Genomic DNA, 14,255 nt, shown 5'->3' with positions numbered 1-14,255 from the left:
GTAAGGTTCTGGTATTTTCACACCAGATTTTTTCACAATTGTTCAAGGATAAAATACTGTTGTTTAGAGAGACTTTTTAGGGAGATAGATACGAAATTATTCTAAAATCATTATTCGCGTGTGTTTTGTGCAGTCAACAATGTCGGTATTGCTCCCCCACATCCCACATTCCGGAAGTTCGACGACATCAGTAAGGAGCACCTATACAATGAGATTACCGTCAATACCGGGGCCCCTTCACAAATGACTCGCATGTTACTGCCTCATATGAAACAAAGAAAGCGAGGAATGATTGTGTTTGTGGGCTCTATAGTGCAGGTCTTCAAGAGTCCATACTTTGTCAACTATTCGGGCACTAAGGTAAGAGCAAAAGCAAAATTAAACTCCACGATAGAAAAATCATTTGTATCGTGGTTCTTACAATCTTACACCCCAAGTAGGTAAACCACGAATGATAGGTACTACATAGGTACGTATATTTCATCCCACATTGCATATTCAGATCAATTCTCAGGCGACTATAAAAAATTGAAATAACATTTTGGACTGAGGGGACCCTGGAACGAATATATTTTCACCATTTTCTTGGTGTAACCAAATACATATGACCGATTCCAATATATTCTTCTTACATTACCTGGGATAGGTCCCCTATATAGGTAGATACTTATCTATTGTATATTATAGGTACAGAAAGTAAAAATATAGGTAGATACTTGGTAAATTTACTCAATAGACTTGGTAACTATACTCAGTAAAAAGGCTGTCTCGATAAATCTTTTCTTTAAAACCCTTTTAGGCTTTCGTGGGTCATTTCGTGAATTGTCTGACCAGGGAGATTTCTCATCACAATATTCAGACCCAGATCCTCATTCCTTCCGTTGTGGACACGAATATGAGCAAAGGAGACCATTTCATGAGAAAGATGCATGACTGGTTAAGAGCCTTTGCTTATCCTACGGCCACTACCTATGCTTCTTGGGCCATTTGCACCCTGGGATGGTGTAAGTTTGCGACTGGCTATTGGTTTTTCGATTGCACGGTAAGCCTAATTTTAGTCCATTAAACTATTTTTCAAAGTTTATCCAAAGAGTTTGAGAAATACATCATCAATAAACTCCAAATTTATTGCATGAAATGTGTAATGTATCGGGAATTCGGGACACAGGTCTGGGTACTTTGGACCGATTGTGATATATCTATGTTTTACAGCAGTACTTCTCAAAGTTGTTGCCATCACGGCACACTTTTCAAGACTTTTAATGGCTGTATTTAAGATAATAATATTAATCTATGACCTCTCTTTCAGAAAGTCTTCTCTATAATGGGCGAGAACCTGGGAATAATGCCATTTGTTTTACGTCAAATTCTGAGATTCTCGTACGGTTCCAAGGTTATTAATTGATGATGGTACCCATATGAAAACTGATAAGATGGAAAGATTGTGTGAACCGAGACTTGAGTGAAAACTGATCAGGCCATGAGATACACATGAGGACTGGCTGGAAGGGCCTAAAAAAAGGACATTCTTCCTAGAAAAGGCTAGGAAGAAGAATATAAGGATCTAAAAATGAGATATCAAATAATAAAGCAAGATGAGCCGATTGTAAATGACCAAATGCTTTCAATTAACTTTGGCCATATGGAATATGCTGTCGCTTGCTTGACGTGGTTATCCTAGTGAAATATTGTGGTCATCTGGAAACATTGTATCATTGTTAACTTGTCAATGTACATATATTTGAGGTGTATGTGTATATCCAATTCTTTCACAAAAGCAATGTTTATATTTGCCACACCTTTTAACCTACCCTACCTATGTGTTCGCACAATGACGTACTCTTATTACGATGATTTTCTCAAAGTTTAATGACGTCATCACAATTACGTGTTTTTATTTTTTGTACTTTTTTTTCGAACAACTTTCTTTTCGGTCGATAGAAAGGTAAATAATTAATTTTCTGTTATATTTGTCTTGTAAACGCTTGAAAAGTGGGAGGGAGAGGCAATTACGTGTTTTTATTTTTTGTACTTTTTTTTCGAACAACTTTCTTTTCGGTCGATAGAAAGGTAAATAATTAATTTTCTGTTATATATTTGTCTTGTAAACGCTTGAAAAGTGGGAGGGAGAGGTAATAATTAATATTTTCTGTTATATTTGTCTTGTAAACGCTTGAAAAGTGGGAGGGAGAGGCTCTCTATATGTATATCTATTGGTATGTGTGTTGTATCTATATATAACCTAGATTATGTATTATAGGGTAGGTCGGTAGGTATTCGAACATAGGTAAGTTTTAGTGTACGCGCTCTGTCGGGTCAGATTATCCCTCATATTTTTTCTTGTCCAATCATCCATCAATGAATTTCTCTCTCTCTCTCTCTCTCTCTCTCTCTCTCTCTCTCTCTCTTCTCTCTTTTCCTTTTCCTCTTCTTTCGAACTCTCTATAGGTAGGTACACATGTACCCCGGGCGGGAATCGAACCCGCGGCCTAGCGCTTACAAGGCAGACGCGCTACCAACTAAGCTAACTAGGCTGGCACACGTGGCTGTTTTATGTGGATGGGCGGGTGAATCACGTGTTGCTTATTTTTCCCGAACTCCATTCAGACTGGGTGTGAGGTTTATATGAGGAGGTGCTTAGCTTATCGACCAATCAATCCATAATCGTTCCATCACAGGACGGGTCGATGTACGAAGCCTCTTAACCAGTTTTCATCTTTGTACTCGTATCTCTGTTCCCTCTCGATATCATTCTAATTTCTAATGCAGTATTACGAGTATGATAGTTTATTTCTTTTCCAAATTTCATGAATTGTATTTGACAATTTTTTTTTTTCCGTTTAGGCGCTTTGACAATTAATTCATTTTCCAATGGAGGAGTTGCAAATGGGTAAAAATTATAAATGAAATATATACATGTATATTTGGAGGGAGAGTTAAATGTGGTCATTTTAAACACATATAAGAAATAACAAATGGGGCACAGTCGTCGGAGCCTAAACCCCCACAATCACGATTGGAAAAAAATCTGCACATCCCCCTCCGTGGATTCTGGATCCCTAAATCAGATTTTAAAAATTTCGCAATACGTGAATGCGAATCGCTAGAACGGAACCAATGGAATCTTTTTCCTAAAGTTGACTTGAAAGAGTTCATAAAGTGAAATCAACCTCAGTGGTGTACATTGTTCATCCTCCTCGAATAAGAAATAAGTCCTTTTACCCCAGCAGTCTAAACAAGGTCTCGTGTATTTTATGGGTTTAACAACGAAGAATGACCGTGAATTCTGGATCCCTAAATCAGATTTTAAAAATTTCGCAATACGTGAATGCGAATCGCTAGAACGGAACCAATGGAATCTTTTTTTCCTAAAGTTGACTTGAAAAAGTTCATATAGTGAAACCAACCTCAGTGATGTACATTGTTTATCCTCCTCGAATAAGAAATAAGTCCTTTTACCCCAGCAGTCTAAACAAGGTCTTGTGTATTTTATGGGTTTAACAACGAAGAATGAATGAGAATAGATTGCCTAAGAAATACTTCCAAACGAATGTAGAAGGAACCAGAAAGCAAGGTAGACCACGACTGAGATGGAATGATCAAATAAAGATATCATCAAAGGAAATCAAAATCCAAGTCTCATTGAAAACCAACAAAAATTTAATGATAGAACTTGGCGGAGAGGTTTTGTGAATAGTCGACCTGTTCCACCAAACAGAACGACTTAGGATATGTAACAACGTAATCGCTGAGGATTTTGGATCCTGAAGTTGGTGGTTCGAGTTCAAGTCATAAAATTTATCGAGGTGTAATAAGCTAATAAGTGAGGAAAAATAAAAAAAACATTACAACAAGAGTGTATCTGAAGGGAGCTAAAAATCAAGTAATTAAATAGCTCGTTAAACGTAACAAACAAAACAAAAAGTGTATCTTAACATTCTTAACAGCTTGAACACAATAAAGTCCATTTATTGTGGAATGCATTTTCCATGTTTTTTTTTTCCAGGATCGAAAGGGCAGAAATTGAAGAGCGGAGGAGAAGGAGACAAGAAGAAGGAGGTGGGAGTGAAGGTGAAGGAGAATTTGGTGAAAGTGGTGGCCACTTGGACAACCATACTACTCCGTATGAAGCGACCTAATAGTACTGAACATGTAAGTATTAAGAAGTAGGTGGGAGGCGCGCGAACGTCAAGAGTTAGGCATTAATGAGGGGTTGGATGGAAGAGAATGCCCTAGGCATTAATCCCGCCCCTGAGTTAGAATTTTTCAATATATTTTTTTTTTTTTCTTTCTGTCTGTATGTCCTTACTCCCTCAAGGCGCGTTTACAATGAACCGCCATAAGAACTGTCAAACTGTGAGTTCTATTCGCATAACGTTTTATCCGTATTCCTTTCAGCAAACTACAAGGTGGTCTAAAAATAATTCTCCACTCATCTCCCTTGACATTGTAGCCTCTAAAATCTAGGGCCGTTGCTACAATGGCAATTTTAAGCGTTTTTCGCCCTTATCCTCTTTCGGTCCGGTCAAGGGTCTGAGCTTGGAATAGGGAAGTCCCTATTTAGTCGGGCCTCGCCCTTAGCTAGGGCGCCGATTGCGGAATGTTCTCTACGCAAGGGAGTCGATTCGACATCTTTAAGACAACAAATAAAACAGTGTTGGCGCAGCACCTATTTTCACCAAACGTTTTGTGTTGCATCCTTGTCACATTTATGAACTTTAGCTTATACCGTTCCCAAGATATTGTTAAATTACACCGAAAAACGCCAAAAAGCGCTAAAATGCCGCCAAGCGTTGCACCGGTCTTAACCAAAAGTTTCGTGTCGCATCCTTGTCACATTTGACAGCTACATACCAAATTTCAATTCTCTAGCTCTTACCGTTCTCGAGATATTTTGTTTACAGACAGACACACACACGGACCAATGGCTGAAACTTTGGATTTAGGCTCTAGGGACCTCAAAACGTGTTTTGACACTAAAAACTGACCATCGAAAATTTGACCCGATTACATTACTTTCCTTCCTATAGGATAAGGAAAGTAAAGATTAATACCCGTTTATTTACTGATGGAAATTTGTAATTTTCTTTTCTCCTATCAGGATACGTTCGTGCTATCCAATCTCCTTCACTTCCTGGATAACACAGAGGATCTGATACTCCTGGCGGAAACATTGGACAGCCTTATAGATTTATTTTCAGACGATGATACAGATGTGTTAGCCAAACAAGTAAACCTCACTGGAAAGCTGACGGCGAATGAACCTAAGCTGAAATCAATGGTAAGTTTGATGAAATAAAGTTCCCCACGGACGGAAATCGAACTCGCGACCTAGCGCTTACAAGGCGTGCTACCTTCCAAGAGTAGTTTGCTGTCGAATTTGTTGGGGTAAATATGAAACAAACCGTTCTTGAGATATTTTGTTCACAACCTTTTCAACATTTTCCACGAAATGAGGGTTAAGTAATCCGCCCCGGGCGGGAATCGAACCCGCGGCCTAGCGCTTACGAGGCAGACGCACTACCAACTAAGCTAACTAGGCTGGCTAAACCTTCCAAGAGTAGTTTGCTGTCGAATTTGCTGGGATAAATATGAAGAGGGGTTCCTAATACCAAGTACCTACAACTGCATGAATGATGTCCAAAGTTGTTGTTAGAAAATAGGTTAATTTCAGGGTTCTAGGGCGGATTGAGTCCAAAAGTTCATGAGAAAATATTTTGATTTCCCCGAAGTACCTATTTAACTTGTATGCCAAATGGACAGAAAAGAACCACCCATAAGGGGAACAGGCTTATGGATTTTTCTTTTCTGCTAATGCTGTTCAAATTTCATCACGTGCATGCCAAGTTCTATCAAAATGGGACAGTTTGTTCCGGAATTATCGCCAATCAAACACACAGACTGTGGACGATAAAATTACACAGAGAATTGATGAACGAAAAATTCTAATTGGTGGTACAGAGGGGTTCCTAATACCAAGTACCTACAACTGCATGAATGATGTCCAAAGTTGTTGTTAGAAAATAGGTTAATTTCAGGGTTCTAGGCCGGATAGAGTCCAAAAGTTCATGAGAAAATATTTTGATTTCCCCGAAGTACCTAAGTTCTGTCAAAATGGGACAATTTGTTCCGGAATTATCGCCAAACAAACACACAGACTGTGGACGATGAAATTACACAGAGAATTGATGAACGAAAAATTCTAATTGGTACCTACATATTTCACGTAAATTTTCAGATCAAAAGCAACAAGAAGACTCTGGACAGTGAAAAGCTCGCTCTGGTGTCTACGGTGCATTTGTTCCGGAATTATCGCCAAACAAACACACAGACTGTGGACGATGAAATTACACAGAGAATTGATGAACGAAAAATTCTAATTGGTGGTACCTATTTGACGTAAATTTTCAGATCAAAAGCAACAAGAAGACTCTGGACAGTGAAAAGCTCGCTCTGGTGTCTACGGTGCAAACTAATCTACATGCTTTCATTCAATATAAGAGACAACGGGTGGCTAATGTGAAATAACACATGGTAAGTTCATACACATGATGCTAAAATGATATCGCCTGGGGCGCGGATTTTTATCCCAAACGGATAAGGTTCGTTCTCGGAACGACTGGCTCTCTCCTGTGTTTCTTCTGTCTTCGCTTACAGAACGATAATAGCTCCGTTGTTACAGTTCCCTCTATCAAACCTATTTCTCCTTTCTCGCCATTTCCCGTGTTCAGACGGGGTCGGCATTTTTTGTCGCCTCTCAATCAGCTCGGCTGATTCAACCCTAGCTAGGGTGATTATAATAGCTCCGTTGTTACAGTTCCCTCTATCAAACCTATTTCTCCTTCCTCGCCTTTTCCCGTGTTCAGACGGGGTCGGCATTTTTTGTCAGCCTCTCAATCAGCTCGGCTGATTCAACCCTAGCTAGGGTGATCGTTGTGATTGCTTTAGGTTGACATTTGTTTTTGGCTACAAAAATATTACGAGTGGATGCCCTACGCACTCAACATGGGCTATTTCTTTAGGAAGGGAAATTTCAGGCTGGTATCCTCCTTGTTTAAAGTCCCCCAGCCAGACTAAGCTGGTCTACTCCTTGTTCAAAGTCCCAAGCCAGACAACTGGTTTACTCCCTGTTTAACGTGCCTCAGCCAGACTAAGCTGGTCTACTCCCTGTTCGAAGTCCCCCAGCCAGACCAAGTTGGTCTGCTCCCTGTTCAAATTTTCCTAGCCAGATTAAAAGCTGGTCTACTCACTGTTTATAGTCCCCCAGCCTTATTAACTCCTAGAAAAAAGCCATTCTTATAGTTTTTGCAACCCTGTACTTCTCATTATGTCGTAATAGTAGAGTTGTATGACTTTTGATAATAGTGATAATATAGATGTTGGGTTTATTTTTGATTGAGCAATTTTTCAATAGCGGAGTTTCCACTTTTTATCAGATGGTTGAATCATTGCTTTGACTTAATTACCTGGTGTATTGTTGACATGGGACCACTAGCCCTTTGAGAGCCTTTTGTATGAGCAGCAAACCTTTTACCAAGGTCATATCGGGGTTTTATATTACAGCACCTTTTTTACGTTCAAACGTCATTGATTCGTGAGATTAGTGCTTGTTCTATTGCCAAAAAGACTGTACCTTGGGAAGTTAAAAAATTCCGGAGGGGCGGGCCCACCTTGTTTTTTTTTTTTTTTTAATCAGCCAATCAAATCGCATAATCTGAGAGTTGAACTTAAACCTAGTTTAATTTAATTTTAACTCACTATGTTGCCCAGCCTTAATTAGTCAAACACGTAATATTTGGGGCCACTTTTATGTCACCACTACTTACACCCATATTTATAAACAAAATACAGTCTCAAGTGGTACTGAAGCATCGATTCCAAACATCTGATTGGCCAAAACTTCAAGTCTGACTTGAGAGAACTTTTATTCATAAATAGGGGTGTGTCTGCTAACAACTTTACAAGCCCAATTACAATGCACGAAACGATTTTTTTTTTTTTCCTTGATGCGGCCTTTGTATTGCCAACGAAGAAAATTCGATTTCGGACGAAGAAAAATTCGTGCAGTGTGAACAGGCTGTTACTGCCATGTCATCAGTTGAATCATTACTTGATCAAAAGTTATCAAAACCCTTCTACACAAGGAAAATAATCCAACACAATATCAGGTCAAATTTTTCATCATAATCATGTAATTATTTATTTGAATAAATGTGTTTGTGTAAGGGTAAATAATAGCAAGGAAAAAAAAACTTAAATAAAAAATATATAAATAACATCTTATCACAGCTTGTCCAAAAAAATTGTTTCATTTTCTATGCGCAAAAAATATAATAGAACTCTGGATTATTTTTTAGTTAACTTTGTTTTTTGGTTTTTCATTATTAGTTTGAATTATTTTCTTATATGATTTTCATTAGAAAAATATAGGTTTGGTATTTTCTTAAAATTTTTAGTATCAAAAAAATCCCACAGGTGGAAAATGCAAAAAATAACTACAATTAAAAAATACACAAGTTTGTCAACAAAGTACATCAAGAAACTCTACCTAAACTCCTAAAGACTAAACAAAATAGAGCTTTCTCTTATACTACGAATGCTTTATAAGAAAACACTATTGGAATTATTGATATATTCTGAGGGGAATTTGGGGTCATAAGGACCGCCAAACACCTAATAAAAATGCCCCATAAGAGGGGGGGAAAATCAGTCTTTTAAGTACGTTTTTAAAAAAAAAACCAAATAGATATATTTTTGTGTGTGGAAAAATCGCAATTTAACTTACAATTTGGGATCAGTAGAAACATTTCATTCAACACCAAAAGGTCAAACTAACCATTGAAAATACTTTCCTTTGGAGTTGCCCAATTTTTTTTTTTTGAATCTTTCAAAATCTTGGGCAAATTATTCGAAAAAAAAAAGCTAAATTTGAGCCATCAACTTTTAAAAATTCTAACCACAACAAACTTTTAAATCTAATCGTTCAGAATTTTTTAAGGATTGTAGTTATTTTTTTTTAAAATTAAGAAATACCAAATAGTAATAATATGAAAAGAGACCCTTCGATGAAAGGCGGGTCACATTAGAAAACACTATTGGAATTATTGATATATTCTGAGGGGAATTTGGGGTCATAAGGACCGCCAAACACCTAATAAAAATGCCCCATAAGGGAGGGGGAAAATCAGTCTTTTAAGTACGTTTTTAAAAAAACCAAATAGATATATTTTTGTGTGTGGAAAAATCGCAATTTAACTTGCAATTTGGGATCAGTAGAAAAATTTCATTCAACACCAAAAAGGTCAAACTAACCATTGGAAAATACTTTCCTTTGGAGTTGCCCCAAAAAAATTTGAATCTTTCAAAATCTTGGGCAAATTATTCGAAAAAAAAAGCTAAATTTGGGCCATCAACTTTTAAAAATTCTAACCACAACAAACTTTTAAATCTAATCGTTCAGAATTTTTTAAGGATTGTAGTTATTTTTTTAAAAATTAAGAAATACCAAATAGTAATAATATGAAAAGAGACCCTTCGATGAAAGGCGGGTCACATTCTCAGAAGATTGTATTTTTCCTTGGGCTTGTATGAATAATGAATCGGCCCTAGGGAAAAATAACAGAAAAATTCTTTTCTCTACAATTGGAAAAAAATACAACACTAATAATTGCGCGGCAATGCCGCATGCTGCAGGTTGCTGTTGCCGGTTGCTTCCTAAATTGCCCCAGTGTAAAGGTACCTTTACGAGTATGATAGTTTATTTCTTTTCCAAATTTCATGAATTCTATTTGACAATTTTTTTTTTCCTTTAGGCGCTTTGACAATTAGCAAAAACAATTGTTTTATTTTTCACACAACTGGGTCCCTCTCCCATTAGTTCTTCAGTGCTGTGTCGATTTTTTTGGACTCACTTTACTTGAAAAAAAGAAAAGAAAAATCTTTCATTTTTGTAAACTATGGACAAATACATTTTGGAAACAAAGGGAGAAAAAATGCACGTTGTATTTCTATTTTATTTGTCTGATTTCAGGTATCATCTCACTCTCATCTGATCTTCACACCCATAGTACTCCAGCCATGCATACCTCCTCCACAGTCCCCTTAGTCCATACAAATTAAAATCTGGGTCCGGGAGAACGTCCGGGGATATGTTCAGAGAATGTCCGGGACTGTCTTTGGACCCTCACTCTGTTCATCACTGATTCTTCATACCTGGGCTTGTCAGAAACTCGGTGCCTTACACTTTCTCACTGTTCGTTTACCTATCAAGCTCATTTGATTTTACGAATCAAACCACCTAACTCCCCATGTGATCTGTATTATTTCATCCAATAAAACATGTTAGTTTAAGGAAGACGCTGTTTTTGTTTTTTCTTTAGTTTGTCTTTTCCTATAGTGATGGGAAAAATGAAACTTTTCAGGGCTCCGCGGGTTTAAGTTCTTAGAGAGGCAGAATATCGATCCAAGAGAGGGGTCAACTTCTAGTTCTGGACTAACAATTTGATATAACGAACCTCCAAAATGCCCTCCATTCTTGTTGGTCTTCAAAGATCGACGATTTAAACAAAACAAATCATCCCATTTCCCAGAGGAAACAAATCTTACAAGAACAACTTAAAAGGAACAAAAACTTGAATCACGAAAAACACACGGTTTTTCATGTAAAAGGTCGAAAATTCAATTTTTATAATGAAAAAGTTCAAAGATTTGTGACGTCAGACTTAATGCAGTTGCTATTTTTGTCCGCTATTCTTTTTCCTAGGATTGAGACAAAATAAAGTGTACAAAAAAGCAAAAATAAATATTCAAATTAAAAATATTTTGTAAAGAAATTCACAAACAGTGAGAGACGTTCTATTTTACTAACTATATTCTGGGTAGACATTAAATATTAGGAGAACCTCAGAGAAACATGTTGACATAATTTTTCATTTCCAACACCTAGGGCTAGAGTTTGAATTATCACATCGATCCAACAAGGGTTTAAGTTCTTAGAGAGGCAGAATATCGATCCAAGAGAGGGGTCAACTTCTAGTTCTGGACTAACCATTTTATATAACGAACCTCCAAAATGCCCCCCATTCTTGTTGGTCTTCAAAGATCGACGATTTAAAATGAAGTAACAAATCATCCCATTTCCCAGGGGAAACAAATCTTACAAGAACAACTTAAAAGGGGTTTAAGTTCTTAGAGAGGCAGAATATCGATCCAAGAGAGGGGTCAACTTCTAGTTCTGGACTAACAATTTGATATAACGAACCTCTAAAATGCCCTCCATTCTTGTTGGTCTTCAAAGATTGACGATTTAAAATGAAGTAACAAATCATCCCATTTCCCAGAGGAAACAAATCTACAAGAACAAAAACTTGAATCACGAAAAACACACGGTTTTTCACATTTTCGTGATTTCTTTTTCCTAGGATTGAGACAAAATAAAGTGTACAAAAAAGCAAAAATAAATATTCAAATTAAAAATATTTTGTAAAGAAATTCACAAACAGTGAGAGACTTTTTCTTTAAATCTTTACCTAACTTTTTATCACTCTCGGTTCTTTAGAAGAACGAAATAAATTGGGGGTATTCTTTGGTGGCGATTCTCGCTTGAAAAGGAGGGCAAAAACGTTATTTTTCCTCAAAAGAAAGTAAATATATACATGTATATTTGGAGGGAGAGTTAAATGTGGTCATTTTAAACACATAAGAAATAACAAATGGGGCACAGTTGTCGGACCCTACCCTAAACCCCCACAATCTCGATTGGAAAAAATCTGCACATCCCCCCTACAAAATTAATATTGGAATAGGGCCCTAATTCTTCAACATACTGCTCAGCAGCAGGATATACATTGAAAATTGCAGAGCAAGAAGGCAGAATAGGGCCCAAACAACGAACGGGATGAACAATACTAAAGGCATTCTCTACCACCCAACCTTCGAAGGTACCAATACAATAGGGATAGGGGAAGTGAGAGCACATCCTCCTTGTTTAAAGTCCCCCAGCCAGACTAAGCTGGTCTACTCCTTGTTCAAAGTCCCAAGCCAGACAACTGGTTTACTCCCTGTCTAACGTCCCTCAGCCAGACTAAGCTGGTCTACTCCTTGTTCAAAGTCCCAAGCCAGACAACTGGTATACTCCATGTTTAACGTCCCTCAGCCAGACTAAGCTGGTCTACTCCCTGTTCAAATCTCCCTACCCAGATTAAAAGCTGGTCTACTCACTGTTTATAGTCCCCCAGCCTTATTAACTCCTAGAAAAAAGCCATTCGTATAGATGCTTTATAAGAAAACACTATTGGAATTATTGATATATTCTGAGGGGAATTTGGGGTCATAAGGACCGCCAAACACCTAATAAAAATACCCCATAAGAGAGGGGGAAAAGGAAAATCAGTCTTTTAAGTACGTTTTTTTAAAAAAACCAAATAGATATATTTTTGTGTGTGGAAAAATCGCAATTTAACTTACAATTTGGGATCAGTAGAAAAATTTCATTCAACACTAAAAAAGGTCAAACTAACCATTGAAAAATACTTTCCTTTGGAGTTCCCAATTTTTTTTTTAATCTTTCAAAATCTTGGGCAAATTATTCAAAAAAGCTAAATTTGAGCCATCAACTTTTAAAAATTCTAACCACAACAAACTTTTAAATCTAATCGTTCAGAATTTTTTAAGGATTGTAGTTATTTTTTAAAAAAATTAAGAAATACCAAATAGCAATAATATGAAAGACCCTTCGATGAAAGGCGGGTCACATACACAGAAGATTGTACTTTTCCTTGGGCTTGTATGAATAATGAATCGGTCCAAGGGAAAAATAACAGAAAAATTCTTTTCTCTACACTTGGAATTGTACTTTTCCTTGGGCTTGTATGAATAATGAATCGGTCCAAGGGAAAAATAACAGAAAAATTCTTTTCTCTACACTTGGAAAAAAATACAACTAATAATTCGTAGAAAGTTACTAATAATGATTTTAGTTTTTACCATGAAAAGCAATGGGCGAGATCAGAAATTGATTGAAGATTGTACTTTGGTGGATTTTGCAAGCGTACAAATTTTCAAAACGCTAGCATGTTTTGGGGTAGGATTTTTATGCGTGCAACCCCACAAATATGCTCAAAAAAATCAAAATTTCTCGTCCTTTCAATATTACATACAACACTAATAATTCGTAGAAAGTTACTAATAATGATTTTAGTTTTTACCATGAAAAGCAATGGGCGAGATCAGAAATTGATTGACGATTGTACTTTGGTGGATTTTGCAAGCGTACAAATTTTCAAAACGCTAGCATATTTTGGGGTAGGATTTTTATGCGTGCAACCCCACAAATATGCACAAAAAAATCAAAATTTCTCGTCCTTTCAATATTACAATTTTGCAAGCGTACAAATTTTCAAAACGCTAGCATATTTTGGGGTAGGATTTTTATGCGTGCAACCCCACAAATATGCACAAAAAAAAATCAAAATTTCTCGTCCTTTCAATATTACAAAAAAAATTGTTGGGCAGTCATATAAGATTTTTTCAACACAGATTGCGCCCAACCATAAATCAAAATTTCTCGTCCTTTCAATATTACAAAAATTTGTTGGGCAGTCATATAAGATTTTTTCAACACAGATTGCGCCCAACCAAGTACAATTATCTTTTCATAGCAAGTAATTTAATTATAATTGAAACAAAAAGGGTTAAAATTTGAACATGTTTTAAAATGTTTGACATAGAAAATTTTCAATCCAATTTCAGCTCTTGAGAAATTGATATTTCGAAACAATGGGACGAGAGGCCAGTTGCAGGACATTTTTTCACACAAAAACAATTGTTTTATTTTTCACACAACTGGGTCCCTCTCCCATTAGTTCTTCAGTGCTGTGTCGATTTTTTTGGACTCACTTTATATGAAAAAAAAAAGAAAAGAAAAATCTTTCATTTTTGTAAACTATGGACAAATACATTTTGGAAACAAAGGGAGAAAAAATGCACGTTGTATTTCTATTTTTCTAACTATATTCTGGGTAGACATTGAATATTAGGAGAACCTCAGAGAAACATGTTGACATAATTTTTCATTTCCAACACCTAGGGCTAGAGTTTGAATTATCACATCGATCCAACAAGGGTTTAAGTTCTTAGAGAGGCAGAATATCGATCCAAGAGAGGGGTCAACTTCTAGTTCTGGACTAACAATTTGATATAACGAACCTCCAAAATGCCCTCCATTCTTGTTGGTCTTCAAAGATCGACGATTTAAA

The 14,255-nt window shown here is 36.7% G+C and overlaps 2 protein-coding genes and 1 long non-coding RNA gene across 3 annotated transcripts in view; all 3 read left to right on the top strand.

Annotated features, from left to right (window-relative positions):
• The window catches only part of LOC103514818 (inactive hydroxysteroid dehydrogenase-like protein 1), a 4,989-nt gene extending 3,554 nt beyond the window's left edge, over positions 1 to 1,435 (top strand). The window contains exons 3-5 of the mRNA XM_017446373.2: positions 134 to 360; positions 800 to 1,042; positions 1,310 to 1,435. Of these exons, the coding sequence (XP_017301862.1) occupies positions 134 to 360; positions 800 to 1,042; positions 1,310 to 1,405 (566 nt within the window). The 3' untranslated portion in view covers positions 1,406 to 1,435. The remainder of the gene's footprint in view (positions 1 to 133; positions 361 to 799; positions 1,043 to 1,309) is intronic.
• Positions 1,436 to 2,018: 583 nt separating this feature from the next.
• Positions 2,019 to 2,354, top strand: LOC113469771. Its single transcript, XR_003393088.1, has 2 exons — positions 2,019 to 2,132; positions 2,194 to 2,354. It is a non-coding gene; the product is annotated as an uncharacterized LOC113469771 (long non-coding RNA).
• Positions 2,355 to 3,510: 1,156 nt separating this feature from the next.
• On the top strand, positions 3,511 to 10,356 carry LOC103514817. Its single transcript, XM_017446371.1, has 5 exons — positions 3,511 to 3,574; positions 4,007 to 4,152; positions 5,102 to 5,281; positions 6,412 to 6,534; positions 10,031 to 10,356. The coding sequence occupies exons 1-4, from the start codon at positions 3,511 to 3,513 to the stop codon at positions 6,526 to 6,528; spliced, it is 507 nt and encodes a 168-aa protein (XP_017301860.1). The 3' UTR covers positions 6,529 to 6,534; positions 10,031 to 10,356.
• Positions 10,357 to 14,255: the final 3,899 nt, after the last annotated feature.

The sequence above is a fragment of the Diaphorina citri genome, unplaced genomic scaffold (genome assembly GCF_000475195.1).
Source record: "Diaphorina citri unplaced genomic scaffold, Diaci psyllid genome assembly version 1.1 scaffold1226, whole genome shotgun sequence".
In the NCBI taxonomy this organism is placed as follows: domain Eukaryota; kingdom Metazoa; phylum Arthropoda; class Insecta; order Hemiptera; family Psyllidae; genus Diaphorina; species Diaphorina citri.
This window is presented reverse-complemented; position numbering and strand designations above follow the sequence as displayed.